Source organism: Mercenaria mercenaria, chromosome 4 (assembly GCF_021730395.1).
Source record: "Mercenaria mercenaria strain notata chromosome 4, MADL_Memer_1, whole genome shotgun sequence".
Classification (NCBI taxonomy): domain Eukaryota; kingdom Metazoa; phylum Mollusca; class Bivalvia; order Venerida; family Veneridae; genus Mercenaria; species Mercenaria mercenaria.
In genome coordinates, this window is record NC_069364.1 from 99,514,297 (window position 1) to 99,525,912 (window position 11,616).

General features: G+C 33.7%; 1 protein-coding gene across 2 annotated transcripts; it reads right to left on the bottom strand.

The window, feature by feature from the left end:
- Positions 1-1,225: 1,225 nt before the first annotated feature.
- LOC123552547 (uncharacterized) lies at positions 1,226-8,006 on the bottom strand. Of its 2 annotated transcripts, none has more exons than XM_053542026.1 (5): positions 7,718-8,006; positions 5,790-6,104; positions 4,932-5,084; positions 4,258-4,327; positions 1,226-3,356 (listed from the first exon to the last, which is right to left on the bottom strand). In XM_053542026.1, exons 1-5 carry the CDS (start codon positions 7,785-7,787, stop codon positions 3,071-3,073), a joined length of 894 nt encoding a protein of 297 aa, XP_053398001.1. In that variant the 5' UTR covers positions 7,788-8,006; the 3' UTR covers positions 1,226-3,070. The 2 variants fall into 2 exon arrangements, with proteins under 2 accessions (XP_053398001.1, XP_053398000.1); XM_053542025.1 differs by having other exon boundaries at positions 4,258-4,333; positions 7,718-8,001.
- Positions 8,007-11,616: the final 3,610 nt, after the last annotated feature.

Below are 11,616 nucleotides of genomic sequence, written 5' to 3' on the forward strand. Positions count from 1 at the left end.
TCTTCTTTGACGTCGGTCGACGTAATAATGGTCGAAAAGTAAAGTTACCATATTGCCCTGATATTTGGTATTCATATACAAGGACACCTCTCCTTCATTTTGTACGATTCGGATCTTTTATATTCCTTTTTTGTTTAGCAAAGGGCTGTTTCGTACAATTAATGAAAAATTGAAGTATCTGGAGTAAAAATGACTTTTTTTTCACTGGATTAATTTAAAAAACAACATTCGGATGCTCTTGACAAGGGAAACAGAATGATATAAGTCAGTGTTGTCAACCGGAAATTTCATAAAATGTCACTATGATGGGCGTTAAATGTTCTAAAAAATGCGCGATTCTTTTGATCTTAGAGTGGCACCATACGAGCTTCGGTGGACGATTTGGTCGACGGAAAACGATTCAATTTACTAACGACTTATGCAGTCTTTTGCTATGAAAATTCCGAACTAGTTTATGAAATAAAAAGGGGGCTCTTTCCGTGAAATATTTCAAAAAATGCGGTAGAAGCATATATTTGCCTCGCGTGCAACACTGAAGTAGCCTAAACGTCATCCGACGTAACACAAGTTTCAACGTTACAAAATCCTAATGTAATTGCTGTTTGTGAAAAAAATTCACGGTAAGACCCCTATTTTCTATTTCATAAATTTGTTCATATCCATATTATTCATATTCAGTTTAACGCCCTCTTTTGGATAGCCAGAATTGGCTAGTTTTCAGGCGGCGAGGATGCCTTGGATTCAATCCAGTAACGCTGGGTTGCTTACCAAGAACTCCGCTAGTTGAATGGGAAACATGTGTTTCATAATTTCCAGCTTCCCCGCCCGGGAATCGAACCCGGGCAGCTGGATTAGGAGTCAACGACCTTAACCACTCGGCAACACCAACCAAATACTTAAGCAAAATCACTGTAAGTGACAAGTGATTTGAATCATTTTCCGTAGGCCAAATCTCTCACCAAAGTTTGTATGGTGAGGCTTTTGCTTTATTTCTAAAGGATGATCTCAATTGCTATCAAGAAAACATGACCAGAATCATTTCAGATGACTAATAAAAGATGATAATACGCTGTTTGTAAACAAAAAAAAACAAATTATTCTCCAGCCTAAATATCGGTTCTCTTTATTTCTGTAGTAACCTTGAAACGACTTAGGTATATCTTCAATTATTGTTATACTTCTCTTTATGTACAACAATGATAATTCAAATGAAAACCCTTTTAAATTTCATTTTTCAATAGATGTACGTTTATTTCTTAGCGGGGCCTCTAACATATACTGCTGTTGTGTCAGCTGTAGACGCAGCAGCAGCAGCAGAAACAACAACAACAACAAAAAATATAAGCAATAGAAATACGACAGTGACTTGAATTGATAAAGAGTATGTTAGTAATAGGTTAGGTGGGGGTCAATATTTTATAGATAAAATTATTCTATATAAAATAATGACCGGGGGGTCAGTTTACAACGTTACACCGGCTACATTAGAAACATTGTTTTGTCAGCATCACACAGCCAAGGAGGATTTTATCAAAACTCACTGGTATTACCTCGTCTTATTTTACAAACGCCCTATCTAGGGAAATGGTATTATATTGATGTGAACTTACCTATCAATTTTAGTTTGACCAGGAAACAATATACGTTTCCACTGATTGGTATTGGTATTTTGATTTCCCTTGTATGAAATTCAGCGATGAATACTTCCTAACATATGATTTTAATCTATTTATCTTATCCATCTGTATACATAATACAATTCCAAATGAATGTCGTTTAGTTCCATTGCGTGTCGTTTTCACATTTCCCTTTTAAAATCCCCGTTGTTGATTTTGTATCAAAATGATTCCATTGTGTTGTATTAACAGATTCTTTGAAGAAATCTATTTACCATTCATATGTAGTTAATTGTTTACCTGTGTTATATTAAAGAGTTAATTAGGCCTAGTATCTTTTACAATGATGATCTCCTGCTGAATATTGACAGTTCAAAATGTATAAGGAAATAGCAAATGTGTACATGATATATATAATAATGTATATACAGGCTATTGTCTAAAACATATAGGTGAGAATCATATGTATTTATTGCAAAAAGTCTTCTCCACTCTCCTGAGAATAACTATTTAGCGCTGCTCTTAAATGAATACCAGAAAATAGTTGAAAATATTGTAATCAAACAAGATCAGCACTATGACTGTTCAACATGCTTGTCAACGAGTCAAAAATGTATCCAAAAATAGCGAATAAAGGGACAATGGCAACTATAAGTAATGGAGCAAAACTGTCGATTAAAAGATATATGACTGTCACAGTACTTAATGTCAACATTTAAGTCCTGTAGGCTCAAAAAAGAAATTAGCTCTGGATACATACAATACAATTGGTGACAGGCTATGAGCACGGTGTTACCAATTTATGATGATAAATATACATCTTGTAGTATACTTCCATGTAAATTATCAGATTTCTGGGAAGCTTGTACATTTAAAGACAATAAGCAATATTGTATATTTAGTAAGGTTTTACATTTCATCTGTTATCACACACTGCACTCTTGAATCAGTATGGCCGAATATGATAACGCATATATTTAAGTGATACAGCCAAGTGTTTAGTATATCTTTCTAGTTTTGATACATTACAATAAATCAAGGTTCATCTTATAATTCAGCTTCAAATATAATATGTTAGAAACAACTATTTTAATTTTTAACTTTGCTTACAAGAAACATAAACATCAGGTTTTTTATATAAGTGTTTTTAAATATGTGGACAAAACAAACAGGCAAACCATAGGCCGATAGTTGACCTTCATTACATATAATTGTTGTTTTCATGTAATGGTTCATATCCATATTTCCTTACGACCGAGTATCTAAGTTCCATTCACTGTTGATGCGTTGAAAAAAATGCGATTCTCTTGTGATAAGCCCTGTAGATTTTCTTATGTGCTGAGCCTGGTAATACTTTCTTATTGGCTAGATGGAAATTAGATCTACAACGTCGTCATTTTTCTTTTTCATGATATAAATTTTCGGTTGTTTGAGGTAACTGTGGATTATCTAGTTTATTTAGTTTCTTGATCTGGACATGTTTGTGTTAGAGGAAAGTCAGGATCATTTGGCGGGTCTGGTAGAATTTCGTATTCATTAGGTAACAGTCGATCGTCATTTTCTTCAGTACCTTTCAAGTCATCTTCATTTTGATTTATCCTCGAATACTGTGGAATATCGGTTAAATTATACATAGGATTTTCTGTCATGTAATAGTCATCTTCTTCGTTTCCCGGAGCCTCATTGTTGCCGTTCTGTGAAGTTTCCGCTGCATGTTTGTGTTTCTTTGTACGGGATTTTCTGTTGACATAAAATAATCTTTATTCAATGAATAATTGTAAGCAAAGTTTATTCCATAACTTTATTTCTCTTTCGAGGTTATCGCTAGTTTATGCTTTGTCCACATGAAATAGATCAAAAATGTACTAATAACCTTTAATTATTATAATTGACCATAATGGAGTCTCTAATATTATTGACACTTTGTAGACATAGTACTAGAGGTTAGTCAATGACATAAATAATAATCCTACCATGCATTTACAAAGGTTTTTCCATATCTGTTTTATAGTATTTCTCTTTCGAGGTTATCGCTAGTTCATGCTTTGTCCATACAAATAGATCCAAAATGCACTAATAACCGTTAATTATCATAATTGACCGTGATAGTATAATTATTTATAAATAGTATAAATATTCTAATATTATCGAAACATTGTCGAAAGAAACAAGAACATTAAAAGAATATCTCTCACTGAAACAGTTATTGTTATACATGATGCAGCATTCCTACAAAATTTATTAATCAATCTAACAAAATATCTTCCTAAAGTATATGATAAAGTATGTCACTGAGTTGACCTATTTGATATGAATATTCACATGCCTGGCATTGAAAGCAAAGTCAACAGATAAAGTTTCACAGTAAATCAAAAGCTCGATTAAATCTAAATATTTACCATCTGAAACATAATCCGACAGTATTGCGGAGTAGAATCTTCATTTGACGCTCTTGAAGACACGTCATTTTTGATCGCAGAAAAAGAATTTGTCATAGATTTTGCATAACTAATCGGGCAATACAGTTTTTAAAAATTCTTATAAATTGTTTTGAATAGCAGTTGGATATAGTGTTTAGAATAATGAAGAACAATTCTGTCCGACAAAAATTCAAAATAATAAAGAGTATAAAAACACAAACCTCCTGCAGCAAATGATAACCGCAATTAGAAGTACCAAGCCGACAACACCACCCACAGCTCCGCCAATAGCTGGACCTTTAACAGAAACTCCGATCTAAATAATTCTAGTTAAAACTTTTATAAAACGAATAAATCTAGTTAAAAGTTTTATAAAAAACGATCTGAAATATTTTGTATGTCTCATGTTTTTAATTCCGCTAAATCTAGTTGTTTCAGACCACTATGTGAATATTAACCAGTCACAAAACCTGATACTGGTCTCAGAACCGTTGTTACATGTATTCACATCAGAGCCCTTTTTTAACTTTTGTATTATATAATGATATAAGATAGAATGCGGGTTTTATTTTCTATGTCTAAATTACATGCATAATACTTTTGTGAGAAATGTTCACCACTTTGACATAAATTTTCAACTAAAATGTACTTCATACCAAACATTTTATTCTCTCAGTCACGTGACGTGGGTAACAAAGTAAAAAACATGGTACTCAGCTTTATTTGTCGTAACTTAGACAAATGTTCTATCCTACATTAATTTCACGATGATATAACTGTGACATTTCAAACCAGAATTCTTTAAAGGATTCCGAAAAAAAAAAACACTTTCATTTCCCTTTTCATGATTTTTATGACACGTATGATGTTTCAGTATATCATTAAGCTATGATACCAATACTGCTGATGTCCACATCATTGCCGTTGTCTGTTGTGGTATTTGTGTCGCCATCAACAGTTGTCATTGTTGCTAATGTAGAATGTACGGACCATTTTGTCAAGGTAGAAATTGAGCTCTCGCATGATATATTGAATTTTGTTACATCAGCTGTAAGAAACAGGCGAAACATCAAGAACCGAACAGTGATCAATATATACAATTCCCTACAAACATTCGGAGACAATTGAGAGATGAACAGTTATTATTGTTGTTGTTGTTTTTTGTTGTTGTTAAATACTGGCCCTTATAATTTGTAATTAATTTCAATACAGGGTAAACTTTTCGCAGCACAGATGGATATAATTATATAAAGTTCAAAGTTACGTCTCTAAAAAGAACTTCAGCTGGTTTTGTCTCTAAAAATATCAAGCATCATATTTTCGCATTTATTTCCGAACTATGTGAATTCATAAAAATCGCGAAAGCATCTGCCAGCGTAAATTTTATAGTAAAGAAAAGATCAACAAATTTTAGCTTTGGCACTTCAGTTTTGTTTGGCAATTTACAAATACTTCTGCTCGCAAAACGTCTTAAGTCGGCAATCCGCGAACTTTTTGACCCGCGAATATATATACACATATAACGATGAAACATGTACAATATTTAAGATAAAACATTAAAAGGGAAATCAATAAATTCATAAAATTTAACGTATAATCGGCGAACGGATTCTAGCTGTAAACATTGAAATGATAAAACGAATCCTAAATAGTAACCTATTACAGGGAAATATTGTTATAGTGCTATTTCCCTACATTCATTTAGAATTAGTTATGACATCAGTGTTGTAACATTAATATATACATATGTTACCTGTATCTAGTATCAAACAAGCTCCTTCGGTGCTAAATTCAGCTGAAGTGTTAAAGGCTAATTCAGTTGTTTCAGTAAGTGTTGTGTTCCCTCTTAGTTTAATTTTGTTTAACACAATGTCGTTTAATTTGAACTGCATGTTAAACTTTTCATGTCTTAACGGAGCTATCCGGTATGTCAATAAAACAAGAACGTTTGAAGAGGCTGGTGACACTGTGCAGGTGCATGTATTTTCTTTCATTGTAGGAACATTTACTGTATCGATGAACACAGTTGACGTCATGATAACTTCCGAGGTGCTGCAAATGTTTACAACTGAAAATAAATACATGCACTAGAATGATAAAAGAAAAGGAAAAAATATAGGCATATGCCAATAAGAAGTACAGTTCTTAAAACAGAGCAATTTGTAAAACACATATAACCCTATGATTAGTTGTCACAAATAGACTCATGAACGCTGTGACCGTGATCTTTGACCTTGACATTTGACCTTATGCCGCCTCAAAAAAACAAAACAAAAAGGAAACATCCACATTATTCTACTGACCACGGGCCAGCAACCAAATCATCTTTTAGTTATTGGTAAACCGTTTTCAGTCTGAATGTTATTGTGACCTTGACTTTTGACATTGAAAAACCAAAAGGGATTATGTATTGCCAACAGGCAATCATCATATGAAGCTTGACGTCTATTAGGTAAGGGGATATTCACAACTTTTTTCAATGTCACTATGATCTTAGTCTTTGTCGCATAGATCCCTAATGGAAGGCATACACTGACCACAGTCATATGCTTAAACTTGTTTCAAGGTCACTATATCCTTAATGTTTGATCCCGGATGCCATGATATTAAGGTTATTTACTGACTATAGGCGTCCCTTTTTGAAGTTAGATTACAAAGGTCCAAGCGAATTCAGTCTATAGTCACAGTGACCTTGACCTTTACTTTAACATACTAACCATAAGAACAAAAAGAACCAAGTACTCACAACAAACAGTCATGAAATAAGAATCAACAAGTTTCAACATTTTCAAGTTATTGATCGAAAGTCGTTTTCAGTCTCGGTGACACTTTGCCTTTGACCATTTACTTACTGATTTCCACAATAGGAGGTTAAAGTAAAGCTAAATTCTGTCTATATTTACGGTACATTCTACTGCAATAGTTAGGTACAACCTAGAGTTCTCTGAATCATTTTATAGAATTATTGGCAAAATTACGTATTTTTACAACTTAATTACTTTTAGTATAAACCGTTAAGCATGTACCTTACAAAATATACATTTATTTTAAATGTTTTAAAATAAGTATGTCTCCCTATTTTTAACGAACGTGGTTAATTATTGCAATTAAAGGGACGTAACTCTGAATATAAATGTGTAATTTTACATTACCTGATTTTCGTGGTCCACAATTCCTTTTGTGCCCATTTGTTTCTGTTGAGAAAATATATAAACTGGGTTAACACTTTAGATTAAATTCGCGTACCATTTTAACAATACCCTTGAGTTATTGGAAATGTTATCATCAAATTCTTTATCATGAATTTATTTGAAATCGATTCTTGTAATTGAAAAAGTTATCATCAATTTCATGAAACGTACTTAAACCGAACTTTAAAGAAACCAGCTTAATAACACTATCCATTGAACCAGGTCATGGAAGAAATTGTGACCTTATATAAGTATTAACTAATATAACTTGTAACACTATTTACTCTAGCGACACATTTCAGATAGAATTTGATTTATAACACTATCAACTTAACCATCAAATTACATTACTATGGAAGGAATTCGGCTGAACAGCAATATCAAATGAAGCAATAAAAATCACGAAGAAAGAAATCTTCGTGAAGAAATCAATCTGAAAATTACGATACAGGAGCACACGGAAGTATAATAATTATAGTGTAATACATACCTTGTATTATACATAATAACACGCGTATTAAACACACGAGCAATCGGTCAATATACATGCTTCTCTTCATTTTAACTGAACCTTATATAACTCAACAACAACAAGTTCCAAATAATCCAAACTATACACAAACTGCATGTAAAAAATGCATCTATTACGCTTCTGGGCATGTTACAAACCACTATCTAGTTTTAAGTGGGTGGACTTAAATATTGGAAAGGTACACCCATTTTTCAAAACTTCCGGGTTACGGATTAAACAATATGAGTGATTTGATCTGTGGTGGGACGTGTCTCTGAAACGGAAGGCAGTTTATTGAATATGTTATTAGCGTGTAGACTTTGGAACCTTTTAATGTTATTGTCCGTATAGACTTTAGAACATTTGTTTGAATCTATAGTTCAGAGTTCTTTAAAGGGTATCTACTTAACACACGTGCGGCAGATTGGAAAGAAAAAAGACAAACTAACATATCTAGTACATGAAGATCATGTTTTTTCTAGAACAGAAGAGTATATATTGTGTATTTATTTTCACATTTGTCAAGCTATGTTTCTTTAAAAGAACGTTAGCAACATCTTTTTCCTAACTAGCGTGTAGACTTTGGAACCTTTTAATGTCATTGTCCGTATAGACTTTAGAACATTTGTCTGAATCTATAGTTCAGAGTTCTTTAAAGTGTAACTACTTAACACGCGTGCGGCAGATTGGAAAGATAAAACAAACTAGCTTATCTAGTACATGAAGATCATGTTTTTTTTTTCTAGAACAGAAGAGTATATATTGTGTATTTATTTCGCATGTTTCAAGCTAATTTGTTTCTTTAAAAGAACGTTAGTAACATCTTTTCCCTAACAGCTTTTTTATGATGTTGGATATTATTTGTATATGTATTGTATTGTGTCTATGACCCAGTTTCGATTACGTTTGTCGGACGTTTGGCTTTCTTGATGTAATGCTTCACCAACAGAGCATTTGCTGATATTTAAAAATGTCCTTCTCCTACAGAAAACTCCATTCTTCTGTCATAAAAGCATTAACAGATCGTCTGGTTCTGCGGGTATTTGCTGATTTTAGAGAAACTTGACGTATTACTCTCGTGTCCGATTCTCGACTTACTGTGTCCTTTTCAAGATATCTGTGGCAATATAAACAGTTGGAGACAAAGTGTTTCTACGTCATGTCGAAAGTAACTGCTAAATGTCAAAAACGTATTGAAAGATGAAGTAGATACAGTTATATTTGTTGCAGAAATATATTATATATTATACCACATTTATATAGAACTCTTTTCATGCACATGTACACATTAAAAGGTGTTTTACAGAATTAATTGCAAACAATACAAACAAATACTCGTACAAAAAAGAAACGCATTCCACATTAACAAAAATCATGAATGTAAAACATATTGGAAAAAACCAAGACAAACATACATACATATGTAAGGTATTAGACCTCCATTTTGAAGAGTATTCTATTCCTACCATAAACCTACTTTGACTTTTGCAATTTCCAGTGTGTGTGTGGGGGGGGGGGGGGGGGGGGGGGGGAAGTAGGTTCAAGCCCCACTGGGACCGAAATTTTTTTCTCCTAATTTTCCTTTTTTCTAGTAAGTTTTTACTTCTTTCAAGACTTACTATTGATTTATTATACAAAAGTGGGAAAATATCATTTGATAAGCGATTTCTTGCTGTTCAAAATGAATTTACCTTTGGAACAGAAGGGGGTAGAGATAGACATTTTTTTTTCAAACTACTGAGTTACATGCGGTAAAAGTTCTCTATTTCGCCTTCACTCTTTAGATTACATATTGTGGAAGAAATGTAGGTAGGTTTTACTTCTGTCCCAAGGTCACTTTTGAATGAAGTGAGCAAAATTCTAAACAGACCCCCAGGATTCAACCTTAATTTTCAATGTTGGGGTTGGAATTTGACCTCATTAAATCCGTTTACTTGAGGCACCCCAGACAAAATTATATTGACACTTTCCTTTTGTGTTTTATAATTGTTTACCAATAGTTTGATGGTTCTTTTATCAAAATTAATGGTAGAATTAATTCTCTGCAAACGTTTTGGATAGTGGCTATCACTTTGAATTTTATCTCTACTTGAGCTTGAGGAAATACTATAAATTATACAAAATTTATAAACAAAAAAAAAAAAAAAAAAAAAAACGGCACGGTACAAGTTGTTTAAAAATTGCAACACAGTGCGAAATACGGTCAACTTTAAGAATATACAAAGCAAAAATGCCATTTTTTAAACATTACTATTAGCGGTCCAATACTTTAAAATTATTTAAGTGACCCTAGGATAAAATACTGTTCTACGCTGTATTATGAAAAGAAAAAAAATGTATTGGTCAGTTAACGAAATATTGTACAAAGAAGTGAGTTTTAGCAGGCTTTTGAAAGCAGCTAGCGTGTGAGCTTCCCTGACCTTGACGGGAAGGGAGTGTCAAAGCTTTGGAGCAGTGAACGAAAAACTGCGATTGCCATACATAATGGTCCAGTGACAGCGTGCCTTGTGATCTTAGGTTTCTGACCGCTTTATACACTTCTATCATATCCCTAATATAGACAGGGGAATGATTGTGTAAAGCCTTCAAGGTGTGGCCCTGTATTTCATTGGCAACAAATTGAGCTCCTTCAGAACCGGTGTTATAATTATGACTGCGGCGGGGCGTCTTATTGATGACGCAAGCTGCCGTGTTCTGGATTAAGTATGCTGTTTGGAATACCACTTAACAAGGCATTACATTAGTCTTACCGTGAAGTCATCAGGCTGTTGACAAGGGTCTTTGTGGCATCACTGGTAAGATACCGTTTGATGTGACCTATTCAGCGTAATTGTGCATATCCAGCCCGGCACACAGAGTTGACTTGTTGTTCAATATCCATACTGTTGTCAAATACTGCGCCAAGATTCCTAACACATTCTGTGGATTTTATCACAGAGAAATACTTATTATTCTGTTTTCCCTCTATCTGTGTCCATTTCTGTTAAATATTGGACGAAGGCTGATTCATGGAACAGTCCACATGTAGCATTAAATTATAGTAAATTAATGAGTAAATTAGAAAATTACGTTTTTGTGGAAGGGTTGTGAATTTCAAGCCCCGGCCAGATGATTTTCTTCATAATTATTTTTTTTTTCGTAGTTAAGACGGTTATCAATATTAGATATAAACGGTTCTTATCAATCTGTTAGGGCGGTGCAGCAATAATATGGCATTGAAGTTTGAGGTAGAGGCCATATCAATGTTTAATAGTTAGTCATAGCTGTTTATTTTTTTTACATAAACTCTGTGTAGACTTTGCTAAGAGCAAGTAGTAAATAGTTCCGGTCAGTTGTGTCATTTGGAATTCATGCGTGTTTGTAAGACACATGTCATTTTGTGATCGAGGAAATAAGATAGACTTTGTATTCATCATAAAAGATCTTGTAAAAGTGTAAGACGCACGCTATGTTGGTAACCTCGCCATAAGATATTCAGCTACAGAAGGACTTTGGAAAGAAGCTCTCTCAAGGCTCATGTAAACGAAAGACTGCACACGCGATCCTTGTTTCACCCCATGCAACCAGTGTATACATTAATACGTATGTCTATATTTAAGTGAAAATCATGCTGTTTGCGTGGCTGCATTCTCTGAATGTGGCTTGTTCTGTTGGACTTTTGTCCTTGCTCTTTTCATAGCCTGGCATCTTACAATGGATCCCGAAGAATTAGAGCGTCCTGCTTCTCCAACTAAAGTTACTGAAAGAACACAAGTTCAAATCCCGGGCGATGTTATATCATCAGTGACTAACTGAAGGCAATACATCTAGAATTATAGACCACTTACTTTCCCAAATTGTTTCAATACAGGTAAGGAGCATGGGAAAGCAACTGAACA

Coding starts and splice junctions, on each gene's coding strand:
- LOC123552547 (XM_053542025.1), bottom strand. CDS start 7,787: ATGAAGAGAAGCATGTATATTGACCGATTGCTCGTGTGTTTAATACGC. Junction 6,105..7,717: donor GTTATTATGTATAATACAAG/GTATGTATTACA, acceptor ATTTATTTTCAG/TTGTAAACATTTGCAGCACC. Junction 3,357..4,257: donor GTTATCATTTGCTGCAGGAG/GTTTGTGTTTTT, acceptor TTATGTCAACAG/AAAATCCCGTACAAAGAAAC.